Source organism: Triturus cristatus, chromosome 2_2, assembly GCF_964204655.1.
Source record: "Triturus cristatus chromosome 2_2, aTriCri1.1, whole genome shotgun sequence".
NCBI lineage: Eukaryota > Metazoa > Chordata > Amphibia > Caudata > Salamandridae > Triturus > Triturus cristatus.
Window position 1 is genome coordinate 852,506,198 of NC_140582.1, and position 16,223 is coordinate 852,522,420.

A 16,223-nucleotide genomic window follows, 5' to 3' on the forward strand; every position below is an offset into this window, starting at 1 on the left:
ATAGGGGTGACATCTGTGACCCGCCCTCAGATCCTGAAGACGATGCCTCAGACACAGACTAGGATGGGGGATCCCGAGGGTGGGGGAGCGAAATGGTGGATGTTGGAGAAATGAACCGCTGTTGAACTGTTTTCTGCCAACTTGCCGCATTCAGGGGCTACTGCATTGCTCTACATTGTGGAAAATTATGTATCTGATTACTGTATTGTGCTGCTGCTAATGAATACAATAAAAACAAGTTAAAAAAAAATATATATATTCCTGGGGGGTATCACTACTCATCCACAGAGACTTGGTCTGGACCACAATACAGTCTTTGACAGATCCAGAAGGTAGATATATAATTATTCATAGTCACATTGGTGGGAGGTGCATCATGCTGGTGGCAGTGTATGGAACCAACACGGACGATCACAAGTTTTACTGTGAGGTGTGGGCAAAGGTAATAAAGATAGGCGAAGGCACAATGATATGGGGAGGAGATTTTAATGCAATCCTTGAGGATAAAAAAGACAGATTGGGGTCCGCTCGATCTCTGCACCCAAAAGCTACGGCCCAACTACAGTCAATAATGAGGGAGATCTACCTCGTAGACATCTGGAGTCAAATGCGCCCAGACACCGAGGAGGGCACCTGCCCCTCCACATGCCATAAAGCATGGTCCAGGTTATATTTTTGGTTGTTGACAGGCGATGCTGCCTCCTGGACCACAGGCATAAAACACATGCCGCACACACTATCAGACCATGTCCCAGTTTTGCTTAAACTGATCCTACCCCAAACAGCCCTGAGAGCCTTCATGTGGCATCTCCCACAGGAGGCACTATCGGACACGGTTTTCAGAGAGGAAATCTGTAAACAAATACTGGAATATTTTACGACCAATGAGAACTCGGTACGGTCCCCGGCAACCTTGTGGGAGGCATTCAAGGTTGTGATAAGGGGGACATGTACAGCCAAGCAGGGAGGGATCCTCAGGGATGTAAGACACACTTTGAGTAGTATTGAAGAAGACATTCAGGTCACTGAAAAAGAATATTACCAGACCAATGATCCCAGTCTACTAGCCACTATCAGAGAAAAGACTGCGTCCTATGAGGAGGAGGCAAACAGGGAAATTAAATTCCTAGACAAAAACATGCAGGCTCATAGATACGGAGAGGAAGACCGGCCAGGTAAAACTTTATCCACCATACTAAAAAAAACTAAATCTCCCACCTATGTAACCAATCTCATAGATGAGGACTCCAACCCGGTAAGAGATCCAAATACCCTCCCAAAAGTCATCACTAGGTTCTTCGAGAAATTGTACACATCTCGAGCATCACACAGCTCCACCACACAGAACGAGTATTGGGACACAATAAAATTAATTTGGTTAGTTAGAGCACATATGGAATATTTGGATGTTCCATTCACTGAAGAGGAAATTATACAAGTGATCCAAAGTCTGCCAGGAGATAAAGCCCCAGGATCAAATGGCCTCACAGCCTCCTTCTATAAGACATATGCTCAGATCCTGGCGCCATACCTACTTAAAGTCTATCAAGAGGCATTTGAGTCCAGCAATCTCCCACGGTCAATGCGGGAGGCATTAATAATCACTATACTAAAACCCGACAAACTAGCAAACAGATGTGATTCACATCGCCCGTTGTCCCTGATTAACGTGGACAACAAAATATATGCTAAATTACTGGCTTCTCGCCTGCACCCACTCTTGCCCTTGGTGGTCAGTCCAGACCAATTCGGTTTCTACTTCTCACAACTTGCGAACACTCTTTGCAGTACTACACTACCTACACCCACAAGCGTCCGCAATGGCTGCCATGCTGGATGTCACTAAGGCATTCAATATGTTGGAGTGGCCATACCTATTAGCTCTCCTGGCCCATTTCGGTCTGAGCACACAATGTATTCGGCAGATACAACTCCTATATATGCAAGACCTATGGCTTGGATCAGATTGAATAATGTAGTGGCCGAACCATTTGAGATTTCACGCAGCAAACGGCAGGGGTGCCGACTGTCTCCTCCGCCATTTGCCATGGCGATTGAGCCACTGGCCGTGAGATTGCGACAACACCATGCACATAGAGGATTGGGGTCCATGACCAGAGGCTAAGTGGCGTCCCTACATGCAGATGACATCATGCTGTACATAACCAACCCATCAGACAACCTGAATCCTATGATACAGGAATTGTTGAAATTCGGCCAACTCTCCGGGATCCTGATAAATTGATGAAAGTCCATACTACTGCCACTCACAGACCACACACTGACGTTTGCATTAGACTTTCCACTACAGTGGGCAGTGGAACCGGTCAAGTACCTGGGTGTCGGGATAAGTAGAGATATGAAAGAATTATGGAAGCAAACTACGGCCACGTAATGATGTGGTTGGAGGAGAAAATACCCATCTGGACTAAGCTACCCATGTCACTGACGGGGCAAATAGCCATTGCAAAGATGGCGATATTACCCAAATGATTATACTTATTCATTAATTTGCCCATACCATTAACATCAGCCTTTTTTTAAAAAAAAAGACTTTGATCCAACATGATAACCCTGATCTGGGCCGGTAAACAGCCCAGAATTGCCTGGGAAATCCTAACACTGCCACTCCGGCAGGGTGGGATGTGAGCACCAGATTTTCAGTTATACACGTACTGTGCACAAGCCCAATTTCTGCATTACTGGCTGTATCCAACCCTGTACCAACTGCATGTGGCCATAGAGCAGGATAATGCGAGCTCACTACCGCTAACCACAGACCATATATTGCCAGGAGTAGCTCTCCAATTTCTGTGAACTGATGCCCCCCACCACCAGGCTGAAAGACTTCTGGGCTCCACTTCTGGATTGGCTCAGGTGTGAGGAAGGACTAACACCCCCCCCCCCCACCACCAAGATACCATCTCCTGGAGATATAGTCACTACTTAGCCTCTAATCCACCTGATTTGAAATGCGATCACTACACGGGTGAGACCAATTTCTGTCGGAGCAACGAAGAAGTTAATTACACACCACATACTGTGTTAATTGAGTTAGCTGCTATGTATATTACATACTCATTGCTGTGAAATCCATATATCTGTTGTTGCACAGACATATAGAAGACTGGAGCTCTTTTACTAGAATGCTATCCCTCATACATTATATTGTCATGTTTATGCTAGTTACTTTTTGGCATATTGTACAATGGCTATGCATCATGGAAATGTAATGGCTTTATTATGTTTGTCACAGATTTAAAATATTATGAAAAGAAATGGTTCTGGCATACATAGCCTGACTAAAGCAAAGAAAGTATTAACCCTGTCCTGGAAGCTTTGGAAATACAAGATGCATTCTGCAGGGAGCCAAACTTGGGAAATGAGGGAGATTTTGTAGGCAAGCCTCCGAATGACAGGTAAGATGGGGAATAATCGAGGAAGCTTAGAGTATCTGCTGCAAACTGAAAGCTGAAAACAGCCGTGGTTGAAAAAAAAGGTGCTCGCGAGTGGTGATAATGTAATATGATAATTCTTTATGGCACCAATCAGTGGCACGCAAGGCAGTTTTCAATAGGTGCCACATGGTTGAAAGTACTAGGAAATCATTGGTAGGGGACCCTGGAACTCAATCACAAAGATTTTGCTGTGAGTACGTGTAACTTACTTTTGTAGTACTCTTGACACAGTCCTAATTCTAGAACTAAGACAGTAGTACTGTTGGCTTACTCCTGGAATTCAAGAGTAAGGTTGCGTACAAGAGGAAGTTGCAGCAAATGTTATGGGAATTGCGTGTTTTGTAGCAATATGTACAATATACAAAGGCAATCCTCAATCACACCTTTGGGTTTGCAGCCTCTGGGCATTTGCCCTCTATGGCACAACATTAGAAATAAACAAAGTGGGTTGTTAGCCTGTGAATTTACGTAAAATATGAATACCTAATCTTTCTTTTTTAGAAAGACTTTATTGATCATAGTTATATGAAATATAAGATATTAAACATTCTGTAATGAACAGCAGAATTATGGTTTAACATGGAAGGTGTTTTAAAATGGAACATCATATCTATAATAATACATGTAGACCTATCAATGATTCAAACCAGGAACGAAAGGAATTTATACAAAAATCCATGTATGATCAATAAGGAATTTAAAAAGAGAAAGTCAAAAGGAAGGAAAAGAGAAGAGAAGAAAAAGAGAAAAATGGACTGAATAGTGGGAAATTATTTAAAAGTTAGAAATGTTAAGAAGTAAATGAGAAGTGATATTTATATAATAATAGACATGGAGCATTCTATAGAAAACAAAAATTATTGAGGATCATCATGTTATAAAGTATCTATCTATCTGTCTATCTATCTATCTATCTATCTGTCTATCTATCTATCTATATATATATATATATGCATATGAATTTATAATTCATAATCACATATATCAATAAACTGGATATATATATATATAGATATATATCTATATATATCCAGTTTATTGATATATGTGATAATGAATTATAAATTGTACATAACATAGATTTAATAAAGATTTTCAAGGGGGTTTAGGTACCTCTTCAATCAAAGTTTGATGTAAAGCATACAAAATAGCAGTAGTATTTAGATGAATTGTAACAGGAGACCATAGAGCTTTTCCGTTTTCATAGCAAATGAGAGAGGTGCAATATAAGAACTATCAAGTCTATGGTTATAACATATTCCATACCACCAAGTTTGAAAATAAATCTTTTTTTAGTTCTTCCAATTTTTGGTTATTTGTTGTAATGCCACTGCTAACATAAGGTCAATTATTTTAAATTTTAACATACAATGATTCCAGTCTTCTGATCAGCTGCCTAGGAACAGGTTGGCATAGGAAAAAGAAACATTTAATTGAAATACAGAATTTATCTGATCCCACACCTTAATCCAAAACTGGTGAGTGTAATGGCAACTATATATTAAGTGTTTGTTGTCTGTTACATTCATCACATGACCATCATGTGGTAGGTCCGTCAGGGAGTTATCTTCGACAAAATGTTAGGTTAAGAAGTCTATTATATGTGAAAAACAAGGATTGGGTAGTGTTTTCTGCTCCTGAAACTTTTCGATTCTTGAGCCAAATTGTATTCCACAGATTAACAGACCAGTTAACTTTGAGATCTTCTTCCCACTTCAGTTCCACCTGTGATTTTTACCTCTCAGTATCAAAGATCTAATAATTGTATATAGTGTGGATGCTGATGGTCTTGAAACAAGGGCATCAACAATGTGAATATTTAATATCATAACTGCATTAGTGATCAGAAGTTTAGCATATATAGCAGATACAAGTTGTGCTAAAGTGTTACATTTGAATTTAAATGAATGTGGATACTGAAATATATGTTATGCATCAAAGAAAGATACAACTGTATTGTCCTCAAATGATTGATGAACCCATTTTAACGCTTTCTCTGTCCATAGTTGCCAAAAAATGTTCTTTTTTAATTTTAAGAAGTTTCTTGTGCATGGTAGATGAATTAAAAAAAGTATCTTTATCGTTGAGACTTACAACTTGTATGGGTACATTAATCTGCATGTGTTTTTAAGGATCAGGAGCAATGTACATGAGGGTCAGTGGGAAAAAGATATACATTCTTTAAATGAAAAAGGAGAAATATTGTTTTTTCTACCTAAGCCCATAGAGGACAATATTTATCAATGCTATCTAATAGCCAATAGGAAGATTGTTTTAAGCAAAAATCATTGTGCTAAATTTGAAAATCCTTGAAGGTTAACTCCACTGTACTTAATCGACATCAGTAAGGACATACATGGTTTCCCTTTGTTTCACAAGAAAGATTTGAGTAAGGAATTCATTTTGAAAAAGTAAGATGGTATATTTGTTGGAATTGTAGATAGAGCAAATAAAACAACAGGAACCAACATAATTTTAATAGAATCAAGATGCCTACATCAGGAAAGAAATAATGGGTTCCATTTTGTTATTAATAAGCTTAGGTTAGTAATAGTTTTCTGTAAATTCATTTTGAATTTACCTTTCAGAGAATTAGAGAACGAGAGCCCTAAATATTTAATTTTAGGTGGGCTCCAATGAAAACCAGGAGATAACAAATCATGTTTAAAACAAAATTTATTGGGAGGAAGTATCTCACAATTTTCGATATTGAGTTTGTATCCAGAGACTAGGGAGAAATCGTTTACTTCATCAAGAGAATCTAGACATGACAAGGTTGGATTAGGAATGAAAAAGTATATGTCATCTGCATACACAAATAATTCGGTTTGATTGTCACCAAAATTGGAAAAAAAATTGATAATTATTTTTTTCTTATTTTAGATAAACAAAAGGTACAAGGGCCAAAATAAGTAGGACACCCTTGTCTAACTCCTCTTTTTAACTCGAAAGGTGGGGAAATTAAACCATTAACAGGTATAGATAAGCCTGTGATATTAAATGTCATAATCAATGCAAATGTGATATTAAACTGATGATTCTGGGACTAAAGCCAAAGCAATTCAAGAGCTAAAAATAAAAGGCTATTTCATATGATTGAAGGCTTTTTCAGTAGCAAGTGCAACTGCTGCTAATGAAGACCTATAACTATTGGATTTACTTAAAACATTTTAAAATTAGCCTTGTATTATCAGAGATAAATCTACCTTTTACAAAACCAGATTGTTCTCAGTTCAACTGATCTGCCAAGAGTGGATCTAAACACAAAGCAATCATTTTTGTAAAGATCTTATAATCAATATTAAACAGGGATATTAGTCTATAACTCTTACATAATCTAGGATCTCTATCTCCTTTAGGGATCAAACAAATCAATGCATCTTGACAGGTACCCTGAGCTGTCCCTGTTTTAGAAAAGTTATCAAAACAAGTCACGTAATTTTGAAATTAAAAAGTGGAAAAAAAATAAAAAATAAAAAAATTCAATTGAACCCCTATTTGTGCCTTGTGCTTTGCCTTTTTTAATTAAATGAAGTGCTCTAGTAATCTCGGCACAAGAGATATTCATTTCCAATTCATTATACCTTGTAGGATTGTTGAATACATCACAGTGGCACCCTCATTGGAATACTGAAATTGTCTCGCTTAATAAAATGTTTTCAAAAAAGGGCATTAGCTAATGTCATTTTCATGCATTTTAAACCCTTCTGAATTGAGTGATGTTTTGGGCTGAGGACATCAGGAACAGTTTGTGTGAGAGGAAAGTGTATGTTTATGAATAGGTGAGAAAGTCTATTAACCCATACACTTCTGGGCATTAATATCTGTTAATTACCCTTCCCCTCATTATGCACTCTTGTCTTCAGCATGGGCACAGAATACCTGGAAGGCAATTAACAACAAATAACATCAGCAGCAGAAAACAATGCAACTTAAATGGTGTGTCACTCATACAGTTAATATCATGCAGCTCCACATTTTAATAATAATACATTAATATTTTGGTCATTGTCTGCTATGGGCTGCAGTAAAGCCTACCCTCCATGACAAACCATTGAGGAAATGCTATTCCCAGCCTCCAGCTGCTGCTTCTTATGTAAACATGGTGATTTAAACATGATAACACAAAAGACAAGTATCATAAGAGGAAAATGTCAAATTGTGGAAGTAAAGTTGTCTGTAGGTATTATTAACCCAGTACAGCCGCTTACAGGTCATTAATTATATCAGTAATAGTGACTGTTTGAAGTAAGGGACTCTTGGTAGTCAAACTGTACTGCTATATCACCATATAACATTTAAAAATACATTTTACAAATACTTTAAATAAACAGACAGTTGATAGGTATTAATACATTGAAAACATAACATCGGTGGGCCACTATCCTTGCAATTTAAAGTGATTCAGTTTAATGAAAGAATGACAGAAAGAAAGCACCTGAACTAATTGCAATCCAAGAGTGAAATCTGTTTAAAAGGAGGTGCCATATTTAGACTCTTAATTCTGCTGTCCATTTGCAGGAAAAATACTCATCACAAAATGGCAGCTGTCTACAGCGTCATTTGGTCACACACTTCCCTTCGGTAGTTTCTACTTGTCATAAGATAGCCTCAGACTGTACTTTTTAGCTGAAGCCTTAGGCAATTGTGCATTGGTTGAAGTCAAAAAGTCTCTTCCGTGCTTGCTTTTTAGCATGATTCACTGCAGTCCTGACAGCACATTCAAACACCTGCTGCACCCCCCTATTACTCAGAGCAGAGCACTCCAGGTAACCCTTAGCTCGCAAATCTTGTGCCAGTCGTTTCCCATCCACCGAGTTGATGCAAGACAAACGAAGAGGTCCCATCTCGCGTTGATCTGTCTGCGTGGCTACCACTATCACCGGGGTCTTCGGCAAATTGTTCCTCACTTCGGAAATCCACTTTTGCCTCAAACTCAAGAAGGAGTTGTGGTTAGCAACAGAGAAGCACATGAGCACCACATCTGCCTGCTGATACGAAATGGGGCGTATGCCTTTGAAAGCCTCATTTCCAGATGTGTCCCAAAGGCCTAGGCTAATCTGAATTCCATCCATGAAGACATCAACCCCTGTGTTTTCGTATACTGTGGGCCTGTATGCGTCTGGGAAGGTTTCTGAGGTAAAGCGCACCAGCAGAGCCGTCTTTCCTACTGCAGAATCTCCCACCAGCACACACTTAATTGAATCCATCCTCAAAATAGTGTTTCAATGAGTCAAAGTTAGCCAGCAGAAACAGCGATTCCCATTAATAATTAAAAAAATTCCCTTGAAGAATTGAACAAGATAAATTATTTTCTTGAATGATCAAGTATTTCCCTAATACAAATATACATATTTTCTGTAGACTTGAACCCTTGCTTCGTTTCTCTGTCTCCAATCAAAAATTGTCACCTAAAAGAAAAAAAAATGGTTAGTGGAAAATGTGATCCTTTAATCCCTACCACAGACTTAGAATCGATTCCATTATTTAGAAACATTGTCATCAGTTAAATGAATGTGAAACATGTTTAATAATGTAGTTTAGAACAAACATTAACATCAAAATTATTTGTTTAAACATTTCCCTGGAAACCATCACAGGTGCAATGCAGGGTCTAATTGTAGAAAGCGAAGAATTCAGGGCCAGATGTCCGAAATTTAGGAATTGTGATTTCCAAATTGAGATTCTTACCTAATTGCAATTAGGAAATTGCAATTCCTAATGTGCGGAAACGTACAACTTTAAAATAGCAATTTTTAGTGGAGAGGAAAAAACATGCAAATTCCAGTTAACAATTCTTTGTAGGTAGGGATTTGAGTCAAACCCTATGGGAAGTTGCATGGGAATGCCCACACACCCAAACATGGAACACTCTCTTGACCCAAAGTAATGCAAGGAAGCACATTGCACAGTTCTGCATTACTTACAGTTACAATCCAATGCAAATCACGATTTGCTCTGGATTGTACATACGAACAATACACTTTGCTTTGGGTTTGTATAAAAAAATAACGCAAACCAGATGCAAAGTGTTTGTAAATCTGTGCCAAATTTCTTTTCTTCAAATAGAAGAACACATACCCCTTGATAAATAGTTGTTAATGGCATGGTCTGGAGAGTTCACTTTTTGTGTGGGTACCTCTCAATTCAATAGGAGCTCTCAGGCACCTGTTGATTAAGACCGCCTAAGGCCCTGTGATCGGGGACTGAGTGTATTACGCATTTTTCGATTTCTACAGAACAGAGTACCTGACTGTTGTATTACACATTGCATCATTTCTGCATAACGGAGTACCTGATTAGAGTATTACGCATTGCATTATTCCTGCATAACGAACTACCTGATTAGTGTATGACGCATGACATTTTATCTGCATAACAAACTACCTGATTTTCGTATGACGCATTGCCTTGTTTCTGCCTAACGAACAACCTGATTAGCGTATTGCGCATTGCATTATTCCTGCATAAAAAATTTACCTGATTAATGTATTACGCATTGCCTTATTTTTGCATAATGATATATCTGGTGGTTGTATTACGCAGTGCATTATTTTACCTTGCAAAGTGCCTGATTGTTGCGTTACTCATTGCATGTTTTTTCACTGCAGAGTGTCTGAGTGCTACGTTATGCATTACAGTATTTTTACATTGCAAAAGTGCCTGATTCTAGCATTACGAACTGTATGACATGATATTAGGAGTACAGGAGAATGTTTAGAAGTGCTTATTAATATTACCAGAACTTACAAGGGCTGGCTGGCCTAACAACCGGCCAGGACAAATATTACACAACCTCATATGTTGGATTTATATCATGTGGTCTTATTGTATATCTTTTTACATAAAGTTTATACCCATTTTTATAAAAACTTGTGTGGAGTCTATTTGTGGTGTCTTTATTGGATTATTGTGAGCGTGGTTGCAAATACTTTACAAATTTGCCTTGAAGATAAGCCTGGCTGCTCGTGCCAATCTACCGAGGGGGTGAGCGGGGCTATCTATGAAGGTGATCTTCCTTTCCCTGATGTTGGAACGCGGGTCCCTACTTGGCCTCAGCCAACCAGGGATCCCGGGTCTAACACCTATAGTAATAGTTAGGTAGCAGTTTGGCCCCAAACCACCAGTGATGTTAGCCTTTAAGCTGGGTCAATATATGCTGGGTTGGACCAAAGTTCTCATGACCCCAAGTTTAACAGTATGTGATAGTTCTTAATCCTTATGGTGCAAAGTACTAACAGGGACATAGTATGATTGGGCAATAAAGGTCTGATCGAATACCAATGAGCTATGGTTGCCTAACTAAGGATTACTGAAGAAGCAGTTAGCTCAATTTTCTAAGCCATCGCTCAGAACAGATTTATTAACCTGCCAACCTGCTTACATCCAAATAATTTTACATTAGCCCCCATTAGATTAGAGAGTGGCAATCACCACGGTAGCCAGCTTACACATTTGCTATTTAATTTGGCAATGAAGCCTCTTGATAATCAATGCCTTTGTGCCCCTTCACACACTGGAGATTTGAATGGATTGGCTTCAATCATACCTATTGGTTGTACGGTGGTGATTGCCTTATTTTCTGGACCAACATTAACAAGACATATGATCATGTTCTAGATTTGATATTTAATTTTGTGAATATTGCATGAATGGCCTAAATAATGAGGGTGCATTTTAATAATTGAGAAAATAATACAGTTTATAATAAATGTGCAGAACTCACATTTAGACTTAAATGAAAATAAAATACATTTAAATGCAAACAGTGCACTAGACAATCGTATTTACTCGGCCTCAAATGGCTGAAAAGCTGAACGAATAGAGATGCAGAAAATGTTGAATTGTTGACCTTTCCATGAACAAATTTTAAAATAAATAATAGTTGCATAAATGTTCTCGTTTGACTCTACAAATTGTTTTACATACACAAAGAAGACTGTTAACACATGATTAGAAATTGTCATTCAGTGAGGTATTGGAGAAAACCCTTATACAAAAATGCTGCATTTAAACTGAACTTGACCTCTTTTAACACCCTTGTTTTATTCCAAAAGATGGTGTTGTGAAACAATGTTTTCTTTTCGTACAGATGTTTTAGCTTCTACATAAATCATTGCTACCAAAACATAAACTTTTTTATATTTTGAAGGTTAGAGATTTAGCTTTATACTTGGAAAAGTAGTCTTGAATGAGAAAATGTCCCCCCATGAGCTTAAAATTGCTGCAAACCTAACATTGCTGTCTGAGGGCTAATGTATTTGTGTGACGCGATGGGGAGTACACAAGTTCCCTGGAAAGCATTGATAACTGATTGGATGAAACGAGGTGAAGATGCAAAATGAAGATGCAGCAACGTTTTCGACTGTTTATAACAGTGCGTGGTCTTAGAGTAGTTACCTCTTGCCATACCACATTTTCCTCACTACATCTTATTGCAGTTGCTACTGCTGCTGCCGATCCTATCCATACCCTATCCTGATTCTCCTCTGCTTTGAGACTCTATTGAGTTTCTCGAACCTCACTTTATGGAAAGTTCTGCTTTGATCAATATTTTACTTTGTACACTGAAGCTTCATACTTGAACTCACAAAATCTGGAAATTGAATTCTTTGTAGGTTCTTACTGACACCTTTTTCTCCCAATTTCTACAATAGGGATTCTTACCTTTATGAAATGTGCTTTATGCATTTTAGTAAGATTACTGATTAACCATTGTGCTTTCTATTTCTGTACATAATTGATCATTGAGGTTAATACGAATAAAACAAATGAGTTTGAATAAAGATGACTTACTAAACTTTAAATAATAAAACCCTTTAACTCACACCAAACTCTCATTATTGACTGAAAATAGAATAGATATTGTTGTTTTAACTTGTTGTGATGTACAGCTCCTAATCTTTTCTAAAACCACAGCAAAGGATCACAGATTAGATTGATAGCGGAGATTATCCCGGATGAGGGTAAACTGAGTTATATTTAAACTGATCCCCGCTCCAGCAATACCAATAAGACACAGACATTAGCTACTTCAAAATCCTTTATCTCAATGAACACTGTGATTGAAACCTTGCTATAGGATGACTTACTATATTTGATGATACAAACGCATATAATAAAAAGAAGCAGGGCATGGAGCTGGATGTCCCTTGGACAGTATGAGTAACAAAATCAAGATGCAGCCGAAAAAAGATGTGTTGCATGTGCACCTCACAAAGCAGCCTTTGCAGTTCTTCCATAGGTTTAGGAAGTGTGCTCTACAAAAGTAATTTGATGTATAACACAATACTCAGGAAACTGGTCTTTGGGCTAAAGTGCACCTAATGACCTTCAGAGAGAGTGAGAATGAAAAGTTCTCAGGTCAGGTGAGCTGATCCAGCAGAAATGACAATTACTTTGCACACCATCCTGCCACCTCGGGCGGCTACATAACTGTGAAAGGAAAATCATCAATTACAACTTTAAATTCCTAAATACTAAAAATATAATTATCAGACCATACCACTAAACTTTGGAACTCACTGCCCTATTAATGTACATCTGGTTAACTCCTTTACAGAGCTCAAAACTAGCATAATGAGCCATTCACTAGCCATTTGCTTTTATGTTTATATGGGACTCATTACAAGTGGTTTCTGGAATTTGGCTCAGTATTCTCACCCCCTTAAACTCTTGATCCCACTGGCACTTTCCTTGTTCTTCTCCATTTCTGCATGCTTTTTTCCATTTTTAGCAGGATTTTAACCCGTATCAGCAGGTGATGTGTCCAGGTGAAAAACTATGGCCCAATGAGTTCCCGCAGATCTTGTAATCACTATGGAGCTGATGAAGCCTTTTACCTTCTCTATCGGGATGAATCTGCCACACATAATAAGGCCTCTGTATGTCTCTGCCCCCACCCTTCTCACTGGATGTGACGCTATGCTTCCATTTTTCATAAAGCACTGTGGTACCCTAGCTCAACAAACAGTGCACCATAAGAACTAATTAAGGCACACAATTTTTTGGATATTCTGTAAAGACAACCACAAAATTATATAATCTGTCATATAAGGTAAATTCTAATGCATCTTTCAACTGTTGCAAACAGGCAAGCTATGCCTGTCCTCTGTGATTCTCAGGCTGAAGAGATGCTTCTTCGGATGCTTCTGTGACCTACTTCCAGAGCAACAAGCGATTGGTGAAATGTTTACATTCTTTTTTCAACCATTGGAAATTACTCACAGCAACATGCTAGTCCACAATGTTTTTTGCCCACTAGATCACTTTATACAGACATTAGTCAAAGGCAAACCAGGCTGGGTCCTGCTCCAATAGAAACAGTCAAGTATGAACTGCCAGGCAATAGTCTCAAAGCCGAACACATTGTCCTTTGGTTTTCTTAATTGTTTTGTGAAACCCTTGCTTGTGATCAGTTGCCATCTCATCACACTGTAGGCGGGTGATTCATTTGTGCACATGCCTCCCCTTCGTGGTTGAAACAGCAACTGAAGTTGTAAAGGTGTGACACTGTCTTTATAGCACAAAAGCTCTAGTTAGAGCAGAATGGATTTTTTTAAATTCCTATCAGATTTCCTGCGGGTCCTGCATACTCTGCAGGCTTTAAATATTACTTAATAATGCAGTACTGCCCCGCTGCCCGACGCAGAACTTCAAAATGTTGAAGTTGGGGTCTCCCAGATGCAGAGAGAGTTGATGCATGAAGAGATTTGAAAGACTAATGCCATTATTATGACTTTGGCGGTCTTGCAACTGACGGTGCAAAACACTGTCTACTGTAGGACCAGCAAAGCCATAGTGCTGCCGCCTGCCAGATTAGGAGTTTATTCCTGGTCTAGGAGGTGGTGCGACATCGGTCTAAGACGGTGGTCTGTCAGGCTCATTGAAGAGTCCGACATGCAGATCGCTATTCCCAGAGCACCGACTGCACCTTCCTGCATGGTGTGCCATGCATGCCACACTGTGTAGAAACTGGGATGAACACTAGGGAGTCACTACATGTGGCCTCTGCATGAACTCCCAGATCCAAAAGTGACAGAGGGCTCCTTTGTTGCCTCTCCGCCACACCTTTCATGGTGGGCTCTCTGCCATGAAAAGGGTAGTGGACGGCAGTTCCTAATATCCTTGGCGGTGCAGCAGCAGCAGCAGCAGCACCAGCATATAAGTGATTGCGACCTCCATGGGATCCTTGATTCCCAGCGGTCGCAGCAGACCTGTGGTGGTGGTCTAACCGCCACCACGGGTTCAGCGGCCCGCCAAGCTCGTAATAAGGCCCCAAATATGCCATCCGTTAGACTTTTGCTAAATCTACCACTGTGATTCACAGTAGTTTAGAAGTTTTTTGTTTTTGGTGATTCAGCTAAGTTGTACATCTACAACTCCCCTCCCTCCCCCCAAAAAAACACTAATAATACATATTAACTTCATGGACTTTTCAAGCCTCGTAAAGACCAGTAAATGGAAAATAGGAAAATAACTCGAATGCCTAGCAATATCAAATTGCAGAAATGTATGGCAGATGTATCTATAATAGTAAACTATCGCTGTACAGCTTTTTAGGTGACATTAACTAGTTCACAGTCTCCTGCGCCCCCCCCCCCGGTCCCCCTGGGGAATTTTCATTTATCTAATGCTCCCTGAATGTGGCATGGTGTGGATGACTTCCTTCCCCAGCTGCGGGCGTGGGTTCCCTTCCCCTCTCCTCCTCTTCCCCCCCCCCCCACTCCCCCTAGGGAAATGCCTTGCGGCACTCAGACTGATTTTTAGTGGCGGCATGTTTTGGTATAGTGGGTGGTTTTAGGGTGGGGTTGGGAGTTTCGGGGGTTGTGGGAATGTTAGTCGGGCAATACCCCCCCAATGAGTACGATATACTGAGAGATGGGTATACCATACATTGCAATGTACCAGGTTGCTGGACCTACGGGGATCCTGAGGTGATATGTGGCTGCAATCCCATACTTACAACATTTATTCACAGGTTTGACTTTTATCACCTGCATTTTCTCCTCTACCATCTATATGTTTAATGTGATAAATGCAATTTGTAACCCAATGCTCCTTCTCATGAAAACGTAATAAAGTGTTTTTTTTTAAAAAAAACTAGTTCACAGTGTTGCACTGACTCATTCTGATACAGTTGCCCTTTTGAGTAAGCATGGTGTTCACCCTGCTGGATTTCCTAGCCTAGGAGAGAATCGTGTCTGTGGAACCGCTGACATTTAAATATCCCAAAGCTACACAGTCTGTAAATTTGCTAACTGAATATACAGTTGAACATCATTCCTGGCGCAAAGGAAATGATAAAACCCCCAAACCAGGGAGCTCCATGATTCGCTAGGGTCCATGGATCAGTGCCAGCTTTAGGCGTGGGCGAGCTGGGTCTGGGGCCAGGGTGCCTAATTTCAGAAGGGCACACTGTTCATTCTATACAGGTGCTGCATACTTGCCTCCCTTCGTTCCCCCACTGTGAACTCAGCCCCTCCCAGGGCCTCTCAGATCTAATCTAGCACATGAAGAGGTGATTCCAGGGAGGGGAGGGAGGGGCCATGGCTGGGGAACACCAAAGCCCTCCCCGCCCGCAAGCAGACCGCCTACCATTGAGAGACCCCATGGCAAGAAGGGCACCACTATGATTTAGCTCTGGGCGTTACCTTAGCAAAGATCAGCCCTGCCATGGATAAATGATAATCAAAGATGACGTCAAGATCTAAGGAGGTTATCTGTACGTGGGTAGGCTGGATGCCCCGACAATGAAGTGGAACA

General features: G+C 39.7%; 1 protein-coding gene across 1 annotated transcript; it reads right to left on the reverse strand.

Annotated features, from left to right (window-relative positions):
- Positions 1-6,116: 6,116 nt before the first annotated feature.
- On the reverse strand, positions 6,117-8,803 carry RHOH (ras homolog family member H). Its single transcript, XM_085642231.1, has one exon. The coding sequence runs from the start codon at positions 8,666-8,668 to the stop codon at positions 8,096-8,098; it is 573 nt and encodes a 190-aa protein (XP_085498357.1). The 5' UTR covers positions 8,669-8,803; the 3' UTR covers positions 6,117-8,095.
- Between the last annotated feature and the right edge of the window lie 7,420 nt (positions 8,804-16,223).

What these genes read in the sequence shown, in the direction of transcription:
- RHOH (XM_085642231.1), bottom strand. Translation starts at nt 8,668, where the DNA reads ATGGATTCAATTAAGTGTGTGCTGGTGGGAGATTCTGCAGTAGGAAAG.